At 42.2% G+C, this 25,602-nt stretch overlaps 1 protein-coding gene and 1 long non-coding RNA gene across 2 annotated transcripts; one reads left to right on the forward strand and one right to left on the reverse strand.

Moving 5' to 3' along the window:
- Window positions 1–2,636: 2,636 nt before the first annotated feature.
- LOC311024155 lies at window positions 2,637–4,020 on the forward strand. The gene is made up of 4 exons (XR_014598279.1): window positions 2,637–2,761; window positions 2,887–3,045; window positions 3,435–3,530; window positions 3,937–4,020. It is a non-coding gene; the product is annotated as an uncharacterized lncRNA (long non-coding RNA).
- Window positions 4,021–6,277: 2,257 nt separating this feature from the next.
- smg5 (SMG5 nonsense mediated mRNA decay factor) lies at window positions 6,278–20,372 on the reverse strand. The gene is made up of 22 exons (XM_084027710.1): window positions 19,904–20,372; window positions 19,011–19,109; window positions 18,013–18,136; window positions 17,755–17,911; window positions 16,935–17,024; window positions 16,358–16,447; window positions 15,566–15,644; window positions 15,331–15,456; window positions 14,440–14,508; window positions 14,096–14,322; window positions 13,856–13,993; window positions 12,581–13,495; window positions 12,116–12,285; window positions 11,948–12,023; window positions 11,149–11,324; window positions 9,920–10,078; window positions 9,747–9,806; window positions 9,283–9,442; window positions 9,085–9,175; window positions 8,892–8,966; window positions 8,212–8,350; window positions 6,278–7,668 (listed from the first exon to the last, which is right to left on the reverse strand). Exons 1-22 carry the CDS (start codon window positions 19,966–19,968, stop codon window positions 7,585–7,587), a joined length of 3,369 nt encoding a protein of 1,122 aa, XP_083883836.1. The 5' UTR covers window positions 19,969–20,372; the 3' UTR covers window positions 6,278–7,584.
- Window positions 20,373–25,602: the final 5,230 nt, after the last annotated feature.

Here is a 25,602-nt window from a genome sequence, read left to right on the forward strand (position 1 = left end):
TTCCACATACATTGACTTTTTCCATTTTTTCCCTTGGCATACTATAAGTGTGTAACCCATTAGGGACATCAAGGACAATTCACAAGATTACTGCAGTTTATTGGGTGGTTCTCAACCTACCCTCAAAGTTTCGTTCCAGTTTACATTCTATTCATCTAGCCCTCCTTGGAAAGTCTTCTGATGTTAAACAGTTTGGTTACGAGAAGTTTTTTGGTCCATTAATTAAGGATTTAAAGTCACTTGAACAAGGTGTGTTTATTCAAGCTCTTGATAGATATGTAAAATGTACTGTATTTTGTGTCAGTAGTGATAATTTAGGAGCTCATGGACTTGCAGGCTTTCAGGAAAGTTTCAACGTAAACAAGTTCTGTAGATTTTGTTTGACAAGTCGGGGTGAAATAGCAACTACTGCGATTTCTGATTTCGAGCTACGCTCCATTGACCAGCACAATGCATTTCTGGTGCAACTTAGAAATGAAGATGTAACCAATATAAATGGTGTTAAAAGTGAATGTGTTTTAAGTAAGAATCTGTCATATTTTCACCCTATAACTGGTTTCCCCCCAGACATATTGCACGACTTTTTTGAAGGTATTATTCCGGTAGAACTGTCTGTGTGTGTAAAGAAATTGATTTCCAAAGGCTTCATTACTTTGGACAGACTGAATAGCATATTAACTTCATTTCCTTACAAATACTCAGACAGGGTGAATAAGCCAAAGAGAATTAGTAAAGCAAGCTTTGAAAAGGGCAGCATAGGTGGCAATGGACATGAGAATTGGACCCTTTTGCGCTTCCTGCCTTTTTTCATTGGAAAGAGCATACCAGAACAAGAACCAGCATGGGAGATATTGATGGACCTCAAAGAAATTGTTGAAATTGTTGTCTCACCTATTTTATCAGAGGACATATTGCACTACCTGGAGACCAAGTTATCTGATCATAAAAGACTGCTCACAGATACTTTTCCAGATTTTCGCCTGCGTCCAAAGCACCATTTTGCTGAACATTACCCCTACCTTCTACGCTGCTTTGGTCCATTGGTGGATTTATGGACAATGCGGTTTGAGTCCAAACACAGTTTTTTTAAGAAGACAATGCATGATGTTCGGAACTTTAAAAATATCCTTTTGACACTCTCGTCAAAACACCAGCAGATGATGGCATGCCATTTTGATAGTCAAAATTTGTTCAAGCCAATGTTACATGTTGAGAAAGTGACTGACATCAAAACGGCTTCCTTGGATGCTGTCCTTCGCACAGCGATTGAAAGGAAATATCCAAATATTGAAACTTTGTCCCTTTCTAAAGACATTTATTTGCATGGGACCCGATATGCTGAGGGTATGATTATATCAGCTGGACACTGCAGTGGACTGCCAGAATTCTACAAAATAGTTACCATGGTAGTGAACCAAGAAAAAGTTGCCTTTGTTGGTAAAAAGCTCACATCTTTTTACCTGGAACATTTTAGGTCCTTTGAGCTCGTGGAGAACCTCTATACAGACACTGAGATTTTGGACCCTGAATCCCTCAACAATCATCTTCCATTGATCGCCTACACAGTCGGAGGAACGGTGCTGGTTACTCCTAAAGTGTGCCTGCTCAACTAAAGGGACGCAAAATGGTATGTCTTAAAGATATTACTGACACAATATAACTCCTTACTACGATGTTATCTGTTTATGAACCTAAAATGAGTCTGATTTTACAACTTCTGCAACCTAAACCGTCCGTCTAATTTATTATGTCTCCTCTAACACAGGGTTTAACTTTGCTGGTGAAAATCTCCCCAAATATGAACCGGAAACTGGTGCTTCCTCAAGTACCTGAATCAGTTGAGGATTTGAAAAACATACTTCGGGAAAATGTTTCACTTCAGGGCAACTTCGAATTACAATATGAGGACCCAGACTTCAATAACGAGCTCTGCAATTTGATCACTATGGCAGAGTTGCCACCTGAACGTGTCATCTTACATATTCTTTGGGACAAGCCACTTTTACTCACTTTTGAAGAGTCACCCTTGGTTGATTCCATGTCATCTCTTGATGCAGCCAGTGTATCCACCAGCGAATCACACCAGAGTCCCTCTACTTTCATCAGGAACTACATGCGCAGTGTATCAGAGTGGCCTTCCCCCTTTCCAATTCCAGCCTTCTCCAAGGATGTGGAACTCAAGTTGCGCAAAGGCAATTTGGAATATGTCAGTACCAACAAAGGTATCAACATAACAAGAGACATGAAAATTAACATGTTGGACAAGATTGCTCAGGGTGTTTTTGAAGTGAAAGCATATCCGGATCAAGACCAGATTGCGTCCGTTGCTTCAGCTCTTGTCAGTAAGCACCCATGCCTCTGTGAACCTGGCAGTGGAACAGGGTATGATGGATGGAAGACAGCCATCAAATATAAACTTGGTAATTACAGGTCCAAGCTACGTCAGGCAGGCTCTATTGAGGTCAGCGTGAACCGGAAAAGGAGGAGTGATGAAGGTGATGGTGCAGGGTCTTCTTTGAAGAGACCAAGGCGAGGTGAGATTAACCATGTTCCTGACCATCCCGATAACCAAACTGATGACTCGTTGGAGGAGGAAAGACTGGGACTGGTTATGGAGTCACAGAAGAGGCATAAGAATGATGCACTCATAAAGCAGCGGATGGATTTGACTTTCTCACTGAGGCGCAAGGAGATTGTGGAGCTACAGCCTATGGTCTCAGAAGTGCAAGGGAGATGGCCTGCTTTGTTTTGCGAGGCAGAGGTAAGCAGCTGATGAAATGTTATCCTAATGGAGTTTGTACAAAATATGAACATTTGGTGGTTTAATTCCTCTAAAAATAATCAAAATGCTGAAATTGAAATTACTGTCCTTCCTTTATTAAACAGATCAAGGAAGAATTCTATCGGATCACCAACAAGAAGCTACTAGATGACTTTAGAGGAGCCATTAGTGAGCACACTCCAGGACTTCTCAGACTCTATCGGGCCAGGGGGGCAGCTTCTCTCCCCGAGATGGATGACATTCTTGAAAGACTGGATGAACAGGTATATTTATTAAGCGCAGTAAGCGCAGTAATAAGTTGCATGTTGTGGAAACTTACCCATCGGGTAATTACTTAATTAATTAATTATTAGAGAAGAAAGTGGCACGTGTAGCAGTCAAAAAGCTATACACATATTTATCACAAGTTATGATTAACCCTTAGACTTGCATGTGTCTACAATTTATTGGACGTGAAAGAAAACAGCTGTAAGCCAATACTTAATCCATGTGTGCTTCATTCAGTTATACAGTAAATTGTGTGATTAAATTTGAAATTGGACGAAATATATCAGATAAACTCACCATTGACGTTTTCCTGTTTGCTCTCTACTTTAGTACATGTTACTTTGATTTTGTAGTAATGTTTTTTATCCATCTCTTTGTGTTTAAGACAAATTACATAACAGCACACAGACAGACCGCAGCTTTGAAGGGCCTCCCTTTATTTCTCCGTGAGAGTCACGAGAAGCTGTTCAGGAATTGTCTGGTGAGTGGTCATTAGTAGCAACCGTCACTTGGATTATACTGTTGCTATATTTTAAAATAGATTGCTTGGATCATAATGTTTATTCTGTTATTGACTTTAACCTCTCTGCCCTTTATTTTCATCCAGTTGATCCATTCCAATGTTCTCCTTGCCCTCTTTATGTCAATGCATTAAGTGTCGTAAAAAGATGTACTTCGTTGGCTATTACTTTATTCAGTCTGGAATTTACTTACATATGAGATGGAAATGTTCTGTTTTTTAACATAAGTGTCTCAAAGTAAAATAAATGTAATCTTTTTTGTATAGTTATTTGAGAGTAAGAGCTTATTCTGAGCCATAGGAATTTAAAGACAAACCTTTTGTTTCATTTATTAATCATACATTTGTTTTTGTCTGTCATCACAAGGATACTGACCCAGAGGAGGAGAAGACAAGGGGTCTCATTGTGGGGATACTTTCGGTGATGGAGGATCAAAGTTCCGCTCCTGCAAGACTTCAAACGTAGCTGTGGTTTTAGAAGAACAAATCGTCTTGCAAGACCTCCCTGACCTGCCAACGGCCCTTGCGTTGCTCTTTGGGCTGATATACGCCCTGAACATCCAGTTTCCCAAGGAACTGCGATACACATTTGAAACGTTTCAAAAGCTCTTCTTGGAGCTGGGGACAGATCTCTCTGCAAGAGTCAGATCCCTCAAAAACAAACTTCTTCTGTAACCCTGTGTCAGAACCTAATGTTGAGCTGCAAATACTGTTGAAAACAAACTAATGTTGGGCATGTTTTAAATTGTTTATGTTCATGCTGCCCTTTTGTATATTTACTTATTTTACTCAGTCCCCCATATATCTCTTCTCTTCCTGTCACACATACACTCGCACGCACGCCAGTCACTCACTCACTATCTATGACACATAAGGTACTGAGTTGGAAGGATTTTATCTGGTATTTTGTTAATTTCTCTTCAGTTTAATTTGATTCTTGAAGAGCAGTTTCTACATTTAAATTGGTATGCCTTCCTTCTACCCAACTCTTATTGTAAGTGCCTAAAGAATCTTGCACGTTAGCAGTTATATAATGCTGTATTATGCATTCCTGTTTGGATTTCGAAATGTTTGAGTCGTTGACACTCGATACAAAGGATTTTAATACAGCGCGTGCTGATATTTCAATGTTTTAAGAAAGCAACTGTTTCACCTGATTGGGTGAGCTATTGGTCTTCTGTGCTTTTGCACAGCATTTGAGACATGCAAGACATGTTCAATAAAAAAAGATTTGAATTCAGATATTATAGCCCCTGTAATTTGTTTCATGCATGATGTATTGAGTTACTGCAGGTTGAAGTTGGGTTATGAGTATGGCTTTAAAGTTTTCATATTTCAAAGTTATTGCAAGTTTGAGAGGTCGAGATGACTAAGGATTTAAAGTATTCACAACTTAAAATGTCAAGTTACCGCAACGTAAACATAAGTCGAGATGACTTGGGTTTCAAAGTTTTCTTAACTTAGAATTGCGAGTTACCGTAACTTAGACTTAAGTCAGGATGACTAAGGATTTAAAGTAGTTTCAACTCAAAATGACGAGTTACTGCAACTTAGACTTAAGTCAAGATGACTAAGGATTTAAAGTATTTTCAACTCAAAATTAAGAGTTACTGCAACTTAGACTTAAGTCAAGATGACTAAGGTTTTACAGTTTTCCTAACTCAAGATTGTGAGTTACTGCAACTTCAGGTTGAGTTAATAGAACTTGAAATTCAAAGTTTTACTAACTCAAAAACAGAACTTAAAAAGTTAAGTTGTCATTCCCAACTTAAAATTCTATTGCAGTTTGTTGCCTTAAAATTGTAAGTTGTCCCAACTTTCGATTTTTTAGGGTGTATGACTTTTAATTTTTTTTTACTTTTTTCATGACCTTTTTTCACATACTGACTTTTTTTCATGACTTTTTCTCCACATACTTGGGCTTTTTTTTTTTACATACTTTTACTTTTTTCATGACTGTCGTTTAGGGCTACGTTGGTGTAGTGGGTAGCACACTCACCTCACAAAGGGAAGGATGTGGGTTCAATTCCTGCTTTTGGGTTGCTTCTGTGTAGCGTTTGCATGTTCTCCCCGTGTGTGCCTGGGTTTTGGGTACTTTTTTCATTAATTTGTTTTCCTTTTTTCATTACTTTTTTTCCAACATACTATGACTTTTTTTTTTTTACATGCATTTAATTTTTTCATGACTTTTTAAAACTTTTTTCATTACTTTTTTTTTTTTAATTTATGATTTATTCATTTTTTTTTACTTTTTTCGTGACTTTTTTTCCCCCCGACATGACTTTTTTCACCTACTTTGAAACTGGCTTTTCTTTTTCTTTTTTACATATTTTGACTTTTTCATGAATTTTTTTCTTTTTTCATGACTTTTTTTAAAAACTTTTTTTTTTTTTTTACATACTTTGACTTTTTTCATGACTATTTTTAGGGCTGCATGGTGGTGTAGTGGGTAGCACACTCACCTCACAAAGGGAGGGTTGTGGTTCAATTCCTGCTTTTGGGTTGCTTGTGTGGCATTTGCATGTTCTCCCCATGTGTGCCTGGGTTTTGGGTACTTTTTTCATTACTTTGTTTTATTTTTCCAACATACTATGACTTTTTTTTTTACATATGTTGAATTTTTTCATGACTTTTTTTTTTTTTTTTTTTACTATTGTTCCAAATACAATAGAAAACAGAGGAATGGTTAAAAAAAAAGAGAAGTCATCTTGTACAAGTTTCTTTTTATTGTTCAATGAATGGCCACACATATACTCATTTTCTTTTGCACTGTGCATGATGGGACAGTCACTATGGAAACGGTGATGTAGACAGGGTACAGGTTTAGGAGTTTACAGGGGTCCTACCCACAGTCCTCTGGGAGAGTCGGTTGGCCCCCCTTCTCTTCTGAGCCTCCTCGACGACCGGCTACAACACGAGGCTAATCAGCTTCTACCTGCCTCTAACATGACACCTTGATCAATAAATTCTGGATTATAAATTCTTGTTTTTTATTTTGTTTTTTTTTTATTTTTAGAACTGAAGGATTTTTGTTCAATGGATCAACGCACAGCAACAACCCCTTCCCTTTCCCTTAAACATTCTTGCATATCTCATTCGGATTTAGCTTACAAAAAAAAAAAAAAAAAAAAAAGAAGCAAAATAAATGACATCATTCGGGTACAAAAATAAAATCCAAATTAAAACTTTCTTAACAGGGCAAAACCCATCTGTGTATTTATTTTTTCTTTTCTCTTCTCATACAGAGATAGCACAATACATAAGTCACTGGTCACAAAAACACACCGCAAATTAAGAAAAACAAATTTCTTAAAAAAAAAATCTCTCTCTCTATATATGAATCCGATCCCGGAGAAGTGCACATGAAGTCTTCCTCAACCTTCCCTAGAGGCCTCTAAGACGCCCGGGTGGTTTCAGGGCTGGAAGGCGTCGGGTGCTCACCCTCGACCCCGTCAGACTCACACATTATTCACCCTCTTTTCTCCAAAAACGCAGCGAAGAGAAAGGGAAGGAGGGAACGAACAATCCAAACCACGGCTCTAAACATCTACATGGATTCATCGGAGCGTGAATGTGTCAATGTGTGTGCGGTTTCTCTCTCGACACGTATGAACTCGTCTTTGCTAACATATACAGTGTATTTCCTGGTTAGGGTGTGAACCAGGGGCACTTAAAAAGTTGTGCAGCGTCCCCCCCCACCGTTACCGCACCACCACCCTCCCCCTCCCGACCACCAGGGGTCACTCTTTATGTTTAGGATTGGGAGGTGGGAGATCTGCTCTTTCTTATCGCGCCGCGGTTTCGCTCACGTTTCTCTTTTTTTTCTTTTACTCCGCTGTTTTAACTTTTCTACCCCTCTAAGCTTTTAACTCTTTCGATTCCTTCGAGTTGTTTTTTTTGCCTTTTCAAGACGCAGATACACACAGAGCAAAAGAGTGGGAGAGAGAGAGAGAGGGAGCGAGTGTTGTGATCGATCAGCTGTTCGCAGCGCCGACAGCTGCCCTCGTTTGACCTCTCAGCCGATCTCCTTCCACTGGCGGTAGAAGTCCACGATGTTCTTCAGCTCCATGCCCGCCGAGCCCACGGCCTGGACCGCCGACTGGAAGGGGAGGGGAAAACAGACGTTTTATACTTTATAAATATATATACACACACACACATTAAGGACGGGAAAAACGCAGTAAAAACACTCATAATAACTCGATCATGTTGAATTTCCAATATCATTATTATTATATTTATTTAACCTTTACTGATTCAGGGAAACCTTATGATTTATGATGATTTCATTGAAATTTAAAAAAAATTTGTTTCTTACCAAATTGTAAAGTGATTCCAGGATGTTTTGGTTGCATTTTTAAGACTTCTGAGCATATTTTGATGATGGACCCATTAACTCACTTGTGAGGTATTTTATTTAATATACAGGACTGATTTTTGGTATGTATATTTGTGTACTGTGTAATGTCGTTGTTTTATATCCCATTATGCTGATTATGTTTATGTATTTTATTACTGTGTAACCATTATATAATATCGTGCTGATTATGTTGTAGTTCAACTAAGACAAGAGTTGAACATTAGAAATAAAAAGTAAACTCTCTGTACAGTAATTCTGTTCAGCTTGAGAAGAAACACCGACCTTCATCGCCGCCGACCGAGAGCAGAGCTCCTCCACCTGATGGTCGGTGAGGATGGTCACCATGCCGGCTGTGTCTTCATCTCCGTTGCTCTGGGAGACGGTCAGCTGACGACAGCTGTCCACCATCTTGTATAAATGCCTAGGGAAAAAAAGAGTGGATCAATCAAGACATAGTTTATTCTTTCTTAATTTCCCGTTTGTTTATTTCACTCAGGTTTATTTACTTATTATTTATTATTGTTTTGTTATTTATCTTAAATTCTGAAGGAATTCATAATTTGGATACTAAAAAATTCAAAACATTTCTATTTTTTTGATTCAATTAAATTAATATGCAAGAAACTATAATATATATCTGATAGGAATACATGAGAAAAAAATTTATTTGTAAGATCCTTAAAAAAAAGAAGATCAAAAAACCCAATCTAATGATAAAGAATTCACTAAAAACATACAATAAAATATATGTATGGAGAAGATGTGGGATTAAATAAGTGTTCCCACTCCTTTACGGGAAAAATATGTTATTCATATATGTCTATGCCTTCTAGTTGTGTAATATTGTATTTTCTGTAAGACACTTTCTGTCTTCATGTTTGAAATAAAGAACCTAAATCTAAAAGCCACAGTGATCCAGTGAGAACCCTAGAAAAGTGTAAAAGAAAAGAGTGTGAGGCTACCAGGCTTCGATGTCCTGACGTTTCACTTTGTCTCGTTCAAAGCTGCGACCGGACTCTTTCTGGCAGCGGATGTACCTGCAGACGGACACGCAGCGGTCAGGTGACACTCCAAAACCAGGGTTTGATGGAGAAGAGTGAGCTTTGTATTCAAGTCCTAGGAAACGTCATGAGAGGCGTAATAGGAGACACTCACCTGTTGCCTTTACGGAACTCCGACTCCAGGAAGCGGATGCCGTCCCTCGCGCCGGCGTTTTCCTTCTTCAACCTGTCGAGTCCATCGATCACTGCCGGGATTAAGTCGCACCAGAAACAGAATTTGAGTCAGAAACCGACTTTACGAAAAAAAAAAAAAAAAGAGAATTACAATTAAAGCTGTTGGAATAGCGCTGACCTGTCCGCGGGATGATGATGATGAAGCAGCCGCTGCCGGCCAGCTGCCGGATGAGGTTCAGGTGCTGGCAGAGAGCAGCCGAGTCCGGCACCAGGTAGGGGGACATGGACGACTGGGCCTTGGGCTGCTGAAGGCTGCCCTCTAGCTGCGACACCTCCAACTGCAAGACGACAGAGCCAACCAGCTGATTTTCCTGCCATCACTCTAAAGTATATGTATATATATAAATATATATTGCGGGTTTATAAATTGGACTACTTCAGTGTTCAGACGCTGATGTTCAACCGAACCGTACGCCTCTAAATGGATGTCACACTCGTTAAAGGGAACCATATCTCGTCTCTCTTTGCATTCACAAACACACGAGAACAAGTGGAGTTTTAACTCTCTCTGACTGGGAGCCGCTGTGTTGGCAGTGACGTCTGCATCAGCACACAGCTGGAGAGAGAGATAATGTTACAGACCTGGAGTCGGAGCTGGGCCATGTCCCTCATTAAGCGATTACGACGGGCCTCCTCTTCAGCCTGCACAAACACAGATACCACATCAAACACACATCTCCGTTCCACGCACGGCATGACGAGGCCAGACTTTGCGGTTCTTTTCTTCCTGCCGTTTGTGTTCAGCCGTCACTCACCATGCGGAACTGGGCCTTGGCCTGCTGCACCAGATTGTCCTGTTCTGATTGGCTGATGCTGGTGAAGATGCCCGCCTCCGGGTTGAAGTGCAGCACGTTGCCCTGGAGATTCGTCAGGAAGTGGCCAAAACTGCGAATGCAACACACTCGCACGACGCACTGGAGGAGGAGAGGAAAATGTTTTTATAATGAAAATATTATGTTGGATAAATGAGTTGTATGTCTTTTTTTACCCAGGAATCTTAAAAACACAATATATTACAATATGTACTTCTTTATGAGGATTCAGGAAATTGTCATGCTGTATTTTTGTGTTCTGTAATTAGATTGTAAAAAGATGTGAACTGCTGTGATCCCAAATAATAGGAGAAAAAACATTTACACACACATTTAAAGCTGCTCTCGTCAATATGTTCGCATAAACAAAAGCATCTTAAATAAGTAACCTATTAGCAAAATAACCGCTCATAAATGTTCGGTTCATGAATAATCCATTAACAGACTAATAATTTCAGCTCCAGTCCGAACCATTGAGCTCATGTCATTAAATCTAATGAAGCGCACGGTGAGCAAAGTTGTTGTTCCCTTTTCCCCCAAAAAGTAAATAGGATTGGATTCTATTCTTAGTTTTTCTTGAAATGTTAATAATTGAAAATTGTTTTGTCAAGATAATAAGACTACTTTTATATTTGCCAGAGTGTTCACTCATTAAAAAAGGCAACACGCCTGGCATATCTAGCCTGTTTTTAGGGGTTCTTTAGTCCCAACACCCCTAAAAAATATTACATAGACATGCGTTGTTTTGAGTCATGTTGTTTTTTTTAAACACAAGTCCGTGTTTGACAAGCTTAAACATGGTCAAAAAACCATAGACAGTCCTTATGGTTTACTTTAAACCTAAGATTTTAACAAAAAGACACCCCCCTCCCCCCCAACCGCGTCATGGTATGATCCAGTTTCTCTCTCTCCCCCACCTGCCCCGTTCACCCTGTTATACCTCATTATATTTTCATTTTAATACATTTTGATTTTGTAGTACTTTGTAAAACCAGCTCAGCAGTAAAGTAACACACAAGTAACAACCCAAAAGTCTGATGTTCTTCATTCACACATGTGGGAATGATACTCCAATTAAAAGCTTTATAGCTCTGTTCCTAGAATCGCCTGACGCCTGTGTGTGTGTGTGTGTGTGTGTGTGTGTGTGTGTGTGTGTGTGTGTGCGTGCGTACCTCCTGCAGGGAGCTGAGGGAGGGGTTGCGGTGGGTGAAATCAAGGCGGCGGTGAGCGGCGTTGAGAGCCGGCAGATGTCGCAGAGCCAGATCCTCCGGCAGGAGCAGACTCTGGACCAGACCGGGCTGCTCACACTCGTTTAACAGCTCCGACACCTCGGCACTGAGACCGAGCTCTGCAACACACACACACACACACACACACACACACGCACAACACACACACACACACACACACACACACGCACAACACACACACACACACACACACACACACACACGCACAACACACACACACACACACACACACACACACACGCACACACGCACACACAGACACAGACACAGACACAGACACACACACACACACACACACACACACACACACACACACACGCACACACACACGCACACACACACACAGACACGCACTTGATCAAGATAAATGTACTTACATGCAAAATCACGTTTAATAATTATGAAATCAAACGGCATGGACAAACTTTTTTTTTTTTTCTTGGCAGGGAGTCAGTTTTACATTTCAGTTTTGGTGTGGATCAAACAAACAAAGATAAAACATATGAATTAGTAGGAGTTTGAGTTGCTGGCGGGCAGATAAACAGGACAGAGGCTCGCTGTTCCCCTGCAAAGCAAAGATAAATGGCCTTTCAACGCTCGCTTTACATCTAGATGAGTCGTTGAGGTCTTCACTCAGGCGGTGGCGATATAAAACTAGATATCGTGCCGTCTTATACTTACTGAGCTACACAGGAGTATGAATCTGGATGCAGTAACTCACCGGCCTCCAGCATCTTGCTGCCGTCGGGCAGCAGGTTGAGCAGCACAGACAGTCGGTTCCACAGACTCTGAGAACTCTGCAGAGAGAACCGGTTCCTTAAACACACTAAACCCCCAAACAAACGTCAACGTTCCACAGAAAAACAGCCGGACACTCTGCCTCACTCACCTGAGCACACATGAGAATAATGTCGGTGTTTGTCCTCAGCCAATCAACGAAGACCTTCACCACCTGGATCAGCCCCTGGTTGGTCAGGATCTCCAGCTTCTCCAGCAGGGTTTTCTCACTGTGGACCGAAGGAGTGCTGTGTTGGCTGCCTTCGGTGTCGGAGTCCAGGTCTAGACGAGGCCACGCGGAGACAAAAGAGTAAAGAGAGTGAGGAGGTTTCCAAAGTCTAATTCAAGCACTTTCCAAGCATTTCAAGGTGCATTTCCATGCTTTTCCAGCACTTTCCAGCTGTGGTAAACTACATATTTGTATCAATCCAATCCTCAGTATTCAGTCTACTTATTATTGCACTTGTTTATCACATTAAATGAGATGTTATTGTCCTATAAACAACCAACATGATGACATTTCAAGTGTTTTCAAGGATTTCCAGGTTCCGTACCGACCCTGAATAAAGCACATTACCATTTTCATTGGTTCCGTTGGCCGTGCCGGGGTTTATATCGCAGGGTGTTTCCTCGGGAGGAGGGGGCGTCTCCTGGGAGGGGGGGGCGGAGGCCTCAGGAGGCGTGGGGACGCCCGAGGAAGACGAGGCTTGAGGCCTCAGCAACATGTTGCTGAAGGTCGGCGCCAGGCGGAAGCAGCGCTTCGCCTGGAAGAGCTGCGAGGACATGGCCTGGAGGTTGCTGCTGATGCTGGAGTCGCCGGGCGCGAGGAGAGGCCCGTTGGTGGCGGGAGGCGTGTCGCCGTCCCTTTCAACGCCTTCCTCCTTGGGCTGGTCTTCGTCTTCCTCTTCGTCCTGGTGCTCCTGCGCATGACCCTCCACGCCGTCCGAGGTCTCCGCCTCCTCGATGTCTTCCAGGTCCGAGCGAGACTCCTGGCTGTTCATGTCCGAGTCGGTCTCCACGTCGAAGGCCGTTCCTCCTTCCTCCTCCTCCTCTTCCTCGGAGCCACTCCCCCAGCTGCCCTCCTCCCCCGGAGGTTCTCTCTTCACCTCCTTCCTGACCGATGGGGGGATGGGCGGGGTTCCCGTGGCGGCGGCCCCCGTCGAGTCGGCGCGACCCCTCTGCCCGTCGTCCTCGTCTTCGTCCTCCTCGCTCTCGAAGCCTTCGCTCAGGTCGCTCTCGTCCTCGCCGCGCGTGTCCTTGCGTGCGCAGCGGCGGCGGCGGAGCCTCGACAGGCGGGTGTACTTCTTCTTCTGCCTCTGTTTCTCCTCGTCCAGCTGCCGCTGCTCTTCCGCGCTGCAAGGCTTCTTGACGGCAGCACCTTCGTCCTTCTCCTCCTCCTCCTCGTCTTCTCGCTCCAGGGAGCCGTTCTGCAGAGGCTTCTCATCGCTGCGATCCGTCGCCGGAGCTGATGGATCCATCGTCTCCAGGTCATCTGGATGGGAAAAGATAAACTCACTGGCTATTTTGTTTTCATTCAGGTCGTTCGTCACAGAAATCTCTCTGAAATCTCCTACTTTCACATCACAAAACAAATGTTCTCCACCGGGTCATTCCTTAAAGGAAACGTCAGAGAGTGAATAATTGTGCTCCAACTTTAAATTGCATCTCGACTTGTTAAAACTTCCCATCCAGCTGGAGTCCCGTCCCCCCCCCCCCTCCCCAAAGATTACAGTTTAAACCACAACGAGCAGCACTTTTATCCTAAAGGATGTTTGCTAATGAGAACACACTGGGATTGGATTCACTCGCAGCTGCACTTTGTGCTCCGTTTACGGAGATCTCCCTCTCTCACCTGCGGCGTCGGTGTGAAGTGGAGGCACCTGGCTCTCCGCCTCCTCCAGCTCCGCCTGCAGCCGAATGTTGACGTGGTTCACCAGATGGGAGAAGAGCGCCAGAGTGAAAGCTATGGAGGCGCTGTACTGCTTCGATCCTAGAAGACACAGGCAATTGAAATCGTAACGTAAATGTGGAGCTGAAATAAAGAAAATCACGTAGAAAATCATTTGGGAGCCCGCCAAAATAAAACACTCACCGCCCCGCTTCAGGCTGTGCACCACCATCAGACAGGTGACCACCATCTTGAAGACGAGGGTGTCGGGCAGGACGGGGCAGGAGCTGTCCGCGTGCTGCGGCTCCTCCTCTTCCTCGCTCGGGGAGTGGTGAGCAGCGCCCGGCAGCGGCGGCGGCAGGTAGAACAGCACCAGGTTGAAGTCCTCCAGCACCGACTGGCAGAGCGACGTCAGCTCCGTCTCCATGAGACTACGGAGAGGAGACGGGGAAGAGGAAGCAGCACGATGAAGGACAAACGCTAATAAAATAAATCTGAATATTAAAAAAGGAGATGGACGGGTTCGAGGCGCGGTTTGATGATCTCACCTGTTCTTGGGCTGCAGCAGACTCTGGAGGTACATGAAGCTCACCAGGAGGTGCTTAATGTCTTTTGATCTGCAGGAAAAAGATGATGAACATCAAAGATGATTTTGTATCTAAATTCTCAGGATCAAATTAAGCATTTTCTTCCTATTTCTATTTAATATTGTCATATTTTTAGAAGCAGGGTGTGTTGATTGTCCCGTTGTTGCAGCGTGTTATCTCTAATCGTTATCTCGTGGCGAGAAAACGCTGGAATAAAGTTTTTGTAAAGTGACGTCTTACATTCTTTACACTGTAGTCTTTGCAGTTTGGAATCAAGGCAAACATTTGCCACCATACTTGTGTTCCTTCGGTCACGCTCTCGTCGGGGAAACGCTGCATGAACACACGTTGTCGTGTCACAGCTGCTCATGTAAATGAAACAACAACGCCATTGTTTTCAATCCAGGAGGCGAAAGAATGCGTTAATGTTATTGGTCGCACGCACAATGCTTATATAAATGATCCCATTATAGACGAGCAACATGAGCTGACTCCTTTCCAGATTTTTTTCCGCTCCTAAACACCAGTCATTATCTCTTAAAAATCATTAAATCGTCTGCATGGTTGCCCTTTTATTCATACTGATTCCTGTTACTTTTGTTGCTTCAACAACATAATTTCCCGGCGGGAAACAACAATTATCTAATCCCATCTGAAGGGAGATGCTGCTGCTTTATCCCAACGCTGGTTAAGAGTGCCTTTGTGATTCCTGGCGGGCGAGCGAGTCATTTAACCCCAGACGTTGATTAATTGCTGGGGATTTCAGCAAGTAAAAATATACATTTTAGCAGGCGAGCCAGAGGGAAACAGTGCAGCGGTCCGTGGAGGGATCGTGATGCCAGGAGGACCCACCTTTGTCGAGACGGAGACAGCTTCTTCATCTCCTGCTTCTTCACCTGGTGGTACATCTTGGCAGCTTTGTCAAACAGGCGCTTCAGGTTGCCATAGGCGCCCTCGAAGGGGGCGTCTGATTGGATGCTAGCAGAGATAAAAAAAAACAACAGAAAACATCCCTTAAGACTTCCAACTAACTGGGTGGTGGCTTGTTAATTAACATCTCACATAACCGTATAGAAAGCGTCCTCACCAGCGAAGGTAGTAGTAGGTTGCTTCTACATTGTAGAACTTGCTCCCTGCCAGTGTTCCCAGTTGGTTAAAGGGCATTCCTGCAGACAAGCCGGGGGAAATAAACAAAACAGGGGTAAACAAGTTAATCTTCATTATTATGAGCTTCCCGGACTGAGAATCATTACCTGTTCTAATTTACTACGGTTGAAAAATGAAAGCAGATGCATGCCAAAATGTTGCAGCGCTGTAAGCCAAGATTTCAAAACCAGAATATAACATTAAACAACTCCAGAGCAAAAAAAGAAAAACATACACACAACTGTAGAGATTAATGTTTTTAATACTGTCTATTGTACATTTTTGTTATTAATTGTTTAATGTTTAATCAACTTAGTGCAGTTTTGGAGAAAAAAATGTGAGTTATTTAATTTTTATTATATTTTTTATTTACGTAATTTAAATTTTCCATTAAAAATAAAGGAAACCGTTTGTGTGTGCTGTCAATTTGATTTCTTAGAGAGGAAAGAAACTCGGAAGGACAGACTTTTATAAAAAGTTGGGATCGACCAAGAAAATTGCAATAGTTGCATCTCTATTATATATTATATATAAATATAATTCCCAGCGGAGACTCCAGAGTACAAGTTATTGCTCCAGGTCAAGAAACACTGTTATGTTTATATTTTCCTATTGAACAATGGGGTTGAATATTTGTGTTATTGTCCTGGCTACTTAAAGGAATCTGATAAAAGCACTCTTCCAGCCCAGAAACCGCTAGCAGGTTAAGAAATGGTACATTCCAGTTACTCACCCACATGTGGCATGACAGACAGCGCCTGATGGTAAAACCGCTCCGCCAGCTGCTCGGCCTCGACTCCCGCGAGTTCGTTCTGGTAGCGGGCTGCAGAGGAAACATCAAAGCAGCAAAGTGATGACGGCCGACTTTAACCGACAGCAAGGCTTCGTTTTTATTTAAACCCGTCCCGAAAAATAACTTCAACTACCCCGAAGTCATCCCTTATATAATATAAGTTTATTTTATAAGTTTATATTAAGTTTCTCACCAAAATCTGCATCTTACAAGATTACATTAGAACACATGATGGCGTTAAAATTTACCATCGTCATCAGCAGCCAATGGATCAGTGCATTTGGTTAAAATCTAAAATGCTCACCAATTTATTTTGATTTTCTTTAATAATAATAATAAAAAATGACTCATCTCTCTGCATCACATAAGCATAAACTTCCCAAACAACCTCCTGCCAATTATGCTCTATAGCCGAGCCAACATTTCCCACGCTGAATGACACACACATGCTGTCTCACACCTCTGCAAGCTGGCCAGGGAGATGAAATCATTGCGTATTCCATTATCATGTTATTACCTAGATCTCCGAGGTAGACCAGACATCGATGGCAGGCCATCTGGGCCCACTCCATCTCCTTGGGGGTGGCCGACACCGGCTTCTTTCGGCCTGTGAGGAACAAGGTTTTTATTTTATATTCAATATTTAACGGACGCACTTAAACCACAACAACCTTGATTTATGTAGCGAGAGCTCGAATGTTGGAGAGAGTTTCTCTGTCCCGGAGGTGTTAGTGTCATCAGATGCTTTAGTTTTAGGTGGAGAAGATTTATATTTGTTGATAAGATAAACTTTCACTTCACGCTGGGCAGTGAAAGTAGATCAGACCACACTCCCTTCTACGGTCATTTGTCTCCCACAGTGAAAGGGAAACATCTGACACGGAGCAGACAGAGACACATGAACACCTGCTCTAAATGTTACATCACACGTTTCATCATGTGTGTGAAAGTTCACTTCAACGCCACCTGTAACTGGACATTACAACGTCGCAAGTCTCAAAACACTGAATAGGATTTACACGCATTTCACACGAAGACCTAATCTGACTCGTGCAAAGATGGTCAAATAAAAAGCTATGTGTCTGTGGATTTAGGCTCATCGAACACTAGAATAGAGTGAGTTAAAAACTAAAAACAAACTGCATTATAATAGGAAAACATGTTGAATTGTTATCGTAGTAAAAGGACAGTTAAAATGAAAATGCATAGTACTGGGATCCTGAAAGCTAGAAAGATTTTTTAACATGAAGAAGCACATTTTTGCCTTTCCGACAAATATTAAGTAAGAGGTTTAAATCTTCTTTATCTGTGCGGGATGTTTGTTGTGGGTATCTGACCTATCAGAGGGTCCGTGACGTGGGTCCAGTCGATGCATTCCTGCAGCTCCAGCTGGTAATGAGACTGGATGTACAGCAGGAGGTGCTGGTAGAAACCCACGCCGGCGATCAGGTGTGTACGGTAGGCACACTCCAGAGCGCTGCGACTGTGGATGTGCTGCCATGGAGGAAAGGAGAAGGAAGGGAGAGAGACAGCATAAGAGACGTGTGACCGGAACAACAGGATCCACACTGCTACATACTGCCATAGCACAGTACCTTCTTGTTGGTCTTGATAACCTGGATGACTTCGTAGTAAACCTTCCTCCAGAGCAGCTCCTCGGCCTTACGGCCGTAGTCGACCGGGTGGAGAAACATCAGCTTCACACAAAGCTCCCTCAGCCTGAAAAACACGCAGAAAGAAAAACACACGGTCAGGAGGAAGCTGCCGGTTTGACGAGCGGACCAATGAGTCACATGAACAAAATGAGGCCGCGCACAATAGAAACACCTCGGCTGATACAAAACTTGAATGGTGGCTATTTTTTTCTTCATGATTAACTGAGTAAATAAATAACTTGTTCACAGGAATATTGTGAAATCTCAGTCCTCACCTTATGTGTGCCAGCGATGTCAAGATAATGTAAATACTGATCGGATTAATAGACGACAATAATACAAGCCTCACTTTGCACTGAGGTGCCGAATTATTAGATTTACAAGAGATAGGGGAGGGGGGGATGGATATAATCTGACAATACTTTTCTTGATTCTTTGATTTGCCGACGAAATATCAGAAAATAGTGAAGAAAGTCCGGTATAATTTACCACAGACAACCAACAATCTATCATCGATGACAAAAAGAAGACGCTAATCTTCACAGTCAAAAGTTTGACATCTGTACCCGAGTAATGACACAATTATCCAAGTATTTGCCAATTATGCTCCCTGACCACAACTCGGTCCAACCATCTGTGCGGCCCGGTTCTCTTTCTCAGATTTAACTGCAAACTTCCTCTCTCTTTTCAGCGGCCACAACAGTTTCTCACAGATGAAATCACTTTACTCTTGGATGCATTAAAGGTGTTTTCTAATGCATTCGGATGGACCGTTCCCGGTCCCATCAGAGTCTGTAAAGCTCACAGAGATGCTGCTGTGGTGTAGTCAACTCCAATTGTGCAAATAGCTAAACAGGGTAGTGTATTTTATAAAAATCAGGGACATGAAGCAGAGGTGGGACACAGTAAAATGCATGTGTTCAGACAGCTGGACGTACTTGTTCCGAAGGCTGATGTTCTCCGGCTTGAAGACCTCTCTGTAGGACGCTTTGCTGCCGATGATGATGTCCAGCTTGTGCACAGATTCCACCACAGCCCTGCGAAGCAAGAGTTAACAACATCACAACAAGATTCAGGGTCCCTACACCTTTTCCTGGGTCAAATTCAAGCACTTTTCAAGCATTTCCATGCTTTTCCAGCACCTTCCAGCTGTGGTAAACTACATATTTGTATCAATCCAATCCTCAGTATTCCGTCTACTTATTAATATCACATTAAATGAGATGTTATTGTCCTATAAACAACCAACATGATGTTTGGAGACAGCTTTTTACAGAAGGACCACAAATGAAAGGAAAACTAATTCCACTAACAGATCCACAGAAATATAATCACCAACTATTTTCATCATCTGTTCATCATCAAAAGTCATTTTTCATAAAGAAATGTCAGAAAATGCTGTTTTCAGTCCCTCAAATATGGAGATCTTCTTTTCTCTGTTATATTATGTCATCACATAGAACAGACATTTCAAGCCCTTTATTCTAAAGCCAAGCACTTCCCAAACCTTCTCAAAACAACACTAAAATCCAAGTGTTTTCAAGGATTTCCAGCACCCGTTCGAACCCTGATGCTAGCAACATCTCACATGCTTGTTTCGTTTCTTTGTTAAACATAAAAAGCCCCGTTGTGACAGACAGAAGCTGCCTGCTCGGATGTATCCGATGCTACCCGGACCGAGTGTGTAGGAATGCTGGGGTTCATAGTCCTGACAGGTCGGACCCCCTTCCCTGGAGGTAGCAACACAGTTAGCCAGCACGATAACGGTCAATTAGCACCTTGGTTAGCTACGCAACAAACACAAAAACCGGCCTCGGCATAAAAAACATACCTGTAAAGCCGCTTGATGAGGAGGACCTTCGCCTCCGGCTCGCTGTCCTGCCCCGGCCCGCTCATATTAGCGACTCGCCGGTTATTAGTATTATTTGATCACACGCTCCAGCGTGTTGGTTAGCCGCTTCCTTCGACCCGCCCGGACACGCAGTTGTCAGGGGCTACTCTGGGGTTTGTTCCCCGCCTCCCCCTCCTCCTCCGGCAGTAGACAACCGTGTTGATAGCCCCCAGCTAGCCGCTTAGCTTATCGAGATAGCGTTAGCTTTCCTCACGTTCCCCCTTCCCGAGTCTCGTTCTCGTGTGCTTTTGGCCAGACCCCCTCTACCCACCGCTGTGAAACCCGGGTAGGAGGGGGGTGCCCGGTAATTTGGGCTCTTTCCTTGTCAGCTAAAACGCTCCGATATGCCTCTTGTGTTGTTCCCCATTCCAGCCATCGCTACGAAGGCAGCCATTATTCCTATCAGGCAAGTGACCGGCCTGAATATCGCGAGAGTACGGAACTCACGGGCGACAGAAAATCAAGGGTTGCCAGGTTTCTTCACAAATCCCTCCATTTCCGTCAAAATCGTGATCCTCCTTTTGCCGCTGCCAATTAGCGATGCGAAGAAAATAGATTTCAGCAGAGGTCGAAGAATTAAATTAAATAGAATACAATTAAATTAAATTAAATTAAAATGTATTTATAGTGTCATATCCCAACAGAAGTCATCTCAGGACACTTAACACAGTGAGCAGGACTAGAATACGCTCATGATTTTCAGAGTTAATACATTTTCAATTTAATTAAAATGTAATTGAACTAAAGAAGTAGAAGTAGGCTATTATTGTGCAGACATCATATTATAAATATTAATGTACTAATGTGTACATGCCTTTAATGTTTCAGTTTTTAAAGGTGGGGGCTCATTTCTCCCACTTTATATACTGGTAATAATTTGTTTGTTTATTTGTAGCCATAACATTAAAATACTGCTTGCATGTTAAAGCTTTAGAAATAATATTACAATAATATTAAATACAGTATATAGTAATATAACTCTGAATAAGGGACCATTTTGCAAGAAGCAGCAAGTACTTTCTGTACATTTTGTAGTGGATATGTTTTGTACTTTTACTCATAAGTCAGACTTTGAACTCGATGTAAGATTGTGTCACAAAACAACTATGAGTTCTTTCATTTTTTTTCTTTCATGTGGGGATGTTGGCACAGTGACCACTATAAACTCTGTTGTTGTAATTCCTCCTGGGTACCAATAGAGGTCTATAAAGATCACATATTGTGTCATATCTCTAGAAATGCAATGTTCAAATCACACATAAGTGGCATTTTTGGTCAACATAACACATTTTCTTTATGTATTTGCAGACTGTGGAAACAGGATGTTGGTATGACGGGCGATGACGGAGGGGACGTACATCAACGGGGTCAGTTAGGGAGATAAAAAACGCTCCCTGTGTAACAACCTTGTTGTTTGTAATTATAAGCATTCAATTATGTTTTCCACAAGGTAAAAGCGATGTAATTTTGATGTAAATGTTTTAATATTACGTAGGTGCATAGTGACGTTGTTATGCCCCCCCATATATATATGAATATATATCTGGAACAGGTTGTTCTGAGCAGCATGAACCGTTTCTTGAGCCTCCACTGTGCAACCGCTCCGTCCAAAGCAAAAGTATTGCCAATCCACAAAGGAACGGCAGGTGATTAAACGGAAGTGGACGAGGATAATTACAAGCTTGCTATATTCGGTTGCCCCCCCCCCCCCCCCCCCCCCCAGCTCACCAGATCCTGTGTCTGCCGTCTCTCAGATGGGGAGGACCGGGAGGAGAATCTCAGTCTGAGAGTTTCGGGGAAAGATGTAGATGAGCCAGATGAGAGAGCAGAGTGTGAAACCGCAAGCTGGTAACTCCGGAAAAGTCCTCCCATCTATTGCAAATGTTGGAAGAAAGGTCAACGACCTCACTCTTGTTTCAGTTGGTTTTCAGATCTAAAGTTTTGAATCTTTAACTTGATGGAAGATTTACTCTCTTTGTAATTCATAACTCTGTTTGAAGGATGTGCTCTCCTCGAGCTCCGACACATTCATTAGTTGAAGCTCAACTGACAAGATTATTGATTCATTTATTTTTTCTGCTTTTTTATTTAATAATTCCTAAATATATTATTATGCTGAAATATTTGGGAGGGTGTTTGGTCTGTTTATAAGATTAAAAGCAATTTAAAGATGTTGCTTTTTGTTTTTTATTTTGTGACATTTTATAGAATACATGAATCAATTCATCTGCGAAATAATACATTAAATAATAAGGCTGTGTTGGTTGGGGGCTCATCTATAAGAAAGTGACCAAACACGACCTCCAGTCTAAAAATATCTAAAGTGACTTTCTGTATTTTTATCATAAACCAAAAACCAACAAACCTTCCGTGTTTGTGGCGCTCAGTCTTCAGTTGTTCCTCCTGAAGATGTAAATCCTAAAAATATAAAAGACTTCCTCAAACACCTGGAACTGTAGAGAGAACCGTACATTACGTTGGGGACTACTTTCATCTGCGGATGAATACACATGTGGTGTTCTAGTGATGAATATTCTTGATATTTGTTGACAATAAGAAGAAAAAACATCTGGATCATGGAACAAATACTTTGAGAACTTGAGGGGAAAAAAGTTAGTGCATTAAGAAACAGAACACACATTTCCACAGCAGGTTAAGAATTTAATTATTTGTTTATTTATTTAATTATTTATTTATTTACGTATTTCTATCTCCAGATTCACCCACCCGAAAAATATAAATTCCGGTGTATTCCCAAAAAAAAAGAAAAAAAGAAAAAAAAAGGAACAATGGCATCTTCATCAACCGCATCAAAGGAATTAATCAACAAAAAAATCAAAGTGGCAATCATTATTATCATTATTACAATAATAATTCAAGGATCAGAATAACCCACATTCATAACAAATCCATATACAACTGCAATACACTCGTCAACACCACTCTTCCATTAATATACACAAAATCCCCAAATGTCTGTCCTGTCAAAACAACAATAGAGGGTTTTTTGGGTGGGGGAGGGGCTATGGCTTGTCAAGGGGAGTATGAAGATGAGCGACCAGAGGAGTTAATGGATCTAAGGTTAGTAAGAGTATAAGGAGGGAGGCACACTCATTTATAAGGACCTATACAAAAACAAGCAAGTGTTCAGTAATGACAGTTCACTTTCATGGAAGGATTCGCCGGTCTAACCGCGTCGTAACGAAAAAAGGTAAGACGGTTTCCATGAGAGGCAGAATTTGGGGAACAAAAGTTCAAGAAATATATAAGGAGTTGTCGAATAAATATATATAACTCTGAATGACAACCGTTGCAAACATATACCATAGGAAACCTAAAGTGAAAGTCAGATACGATAAGAACTCAAAACAGGTTTTCAAAGTAATGCAGATGAAGGTTTCTGGGGAAAAAAAACAAAAAAAAAATGTTCTTACTCTATATATGTACAAACATTGCTTGGTCACCCAAATGTACTTAGAAAAGTGTTTTTGAGTTGGTCAGAAAATGAGTGCAAGCTTTTAAGATTACGTGAGCTTTCGAGAATGCGACTGAAAAGGCGACGAACCCTCCCCTCGCTGATATTCTGAGTCCGAGCGCGCAAAAAAAGTGCCTCCGATGAGCTCGTTTTAAAACCTTTCACATGCCTCGGTATTAACGTGAGAAAAAAGACCCTAGTCATAAGAAAGAGAGAGAAACATTAGAGGAAAAATAACTGTACACTCTGCATGTACAAACGAACCGTATATATACACATAGACACATACCGTATATACACATTTATCCCGTATATACACACAAGTTGGAGCCACACACTTATGTACAAACACATTCACTCGTTGCAGCAGGGACCTCTAACATATCTCTCTCTCGGTCGTCGTCTCGCCGTCGAAGTGGAAAAAGGGCAGCATTTCAACTGGAGACGGGTGTCAGTGGGGTCCATCCAAATAAATGGGGGAGGGGGGGGGTTACAGCAATTTAAACTGCAGAAAAGTGGCACCAAGAGTTCATCCGGTCAAGTACAAAACGACCCCGTCGCCACGAGGACGTCATCCACGGAGACGCTCACATCGTCGGCATATGGAGAGCTCCATGGCGATCCACATCCGTCCACTGTTTTCCTTTTTGTTTTGAATGATTAGAACCAAGACGAAGTGAGGGTTGGGGGGGTCGGGGGGGTCGGGAGTGGGGGGTCACAGCAACGTGCAAACTGCTGTTAAGGGGAAGTAGGTAAAACACAAGTGTGTCCCTTATTTTTCCTCACAGTCCTTCAGGGCAACGATTCTCAAAGATTGTCTTAGTAAGAAAAACTCGGTTCATATAAAATGGATTATTTATGAACTTCCATTAGATAGAGGCGTCTATCTATATCAAGAAATAAATATCTGCTCCGGAAGATTTCTGATGAAGAGGTTCTTTTTCCCTATATATGTGTATATATGTATATTTATATATACATATATATACTATCGTAAGAATAAGCAGTTATCATAGAAATATAAATAATAACATTCTGTCCGTTTTTTTTCAAAGTCTTCACTGAAGCAAGAAGTTTTTTTTTGTTGTTGTTGTTGCTCCGAAGCAGTTTTTCACGTTGTGTTAGGCTGTGTGCATATTTAGTTTTTCCTTTTTAAAATCAAAAAAGTCTGAAAGAGATTCGAACGGAAGAGCTAAAAACGCGTGAGTTTGAGAAAAGACATCGAGTGTGTCTAAAGTGTAAAAACGAAGGCGGTTAAATAACGCTTTGAGTTTCCTCGATAGATAAAGTAGTGAGTAGATGAAGAGGAATCAAAGGGTAATTTGAAAAGACTATAAGAGAGAGAGAGAGAGAGAGAGAGAGAGAGAGGGAGAGAGGGAGAGAGAGAGAGATACACTCTGAAAGTAAAATCAGCTTTGACTGAAATGTTTAAGAGAAGTCAAGCACCGTTGAAATACACCTTCCCCCTCTCTCTCTCTGTCGTTTGTTTTTTGGGCATCGACGCCTGTTTTCCGTGGCCTTCAGCGTCCCTCCGTTCTGCGGATCGATCAGGCTGCATAGCTGTTCTTTTTGCATGCTCGGCAGGCTAACGGACGCCGACACGCGTCCAGCCCACCTTTTTTTAAAAAGTAAAATAGTAAGATCCAACCATGAGGTTTAAAAAAAAAACGTCTTGTCATCAAATCAGAGAGAGAGGGCCCAAAGTTAAGTACACCCCCACCCCCCCAAAAAACCCAGCATATCCTTACATGGTCCGCTGGGGCTCTGCACCGTCCTTTGAGCAAAGAGAATGGGACCAATGACCCAAGTTCTCCCTTTGTCAGCCAATCGCGTCGCGAGACAGGGCTCTGGACATTTGGCTATGCCAACCCGCGGACTGCCGATGGTGCATCAGCCAATTACGTTCCACATTGTCCTCCACGAAGCTTTGAGAGTGGCTAAGGGGGGAGGGGGGGAGAAAGAAGGGGGGAGACAGAAAGAGAGAAGAAACGGGGGGGGGGGGGGGGGGGGGGGTGATCAGGTTGCTATTGAAGCATTGCTGGAGAACGAGTATCTGCATGACGGCAGTCTTTTCCCCGAAGTTGGACTCGTCTCTTATTCTGTGTGTGTGTGTGTGTGTGTGTGTGTGTGTGTGTGTGTGTGTGTGTGTGTGTGTGTGTGTGTG

Source organism: Eutrigla gurnardus (genome assembly GCF_963514095.1).
Source record: "Eutrigla gurnardus genome assembly, chromosome: 14".
NCBI lineage: Eukaryota > Metazoa > Chordata > Actinopteri > Perciformes > Triglidae > Eutrigla > Eutrigla gurnardus.

What these genes read in the sequence shown, in the direction of transcription:
- smg5 (XM_084027710.1), bottom strand. Translation starts at nt 19,968, where the DNA reads ATGAGCGGGCCGGGGCAGGACAGCGAGCCGGAGGCGAAGGTCCTCCTC. An exon ending in AACATCAGCCTTCGGAACAA is followed by an intron (nt 18,137 to 19,010) that starts GTACGTCCAGCT and finishes CGTGTTTTTCAG; the next exon opens with GCTGAGGGAGCTTTGTGTGA. An exon ending in CTCGGTCGGCGGCGATGAAG is followed by an intron (nt 7,669 to 8,211) that starts GTCGGTGTTTCT and finishes CTCCCCTTCCAG; the next exon opens with TCGGCGGTCCAGGCCGTGGG.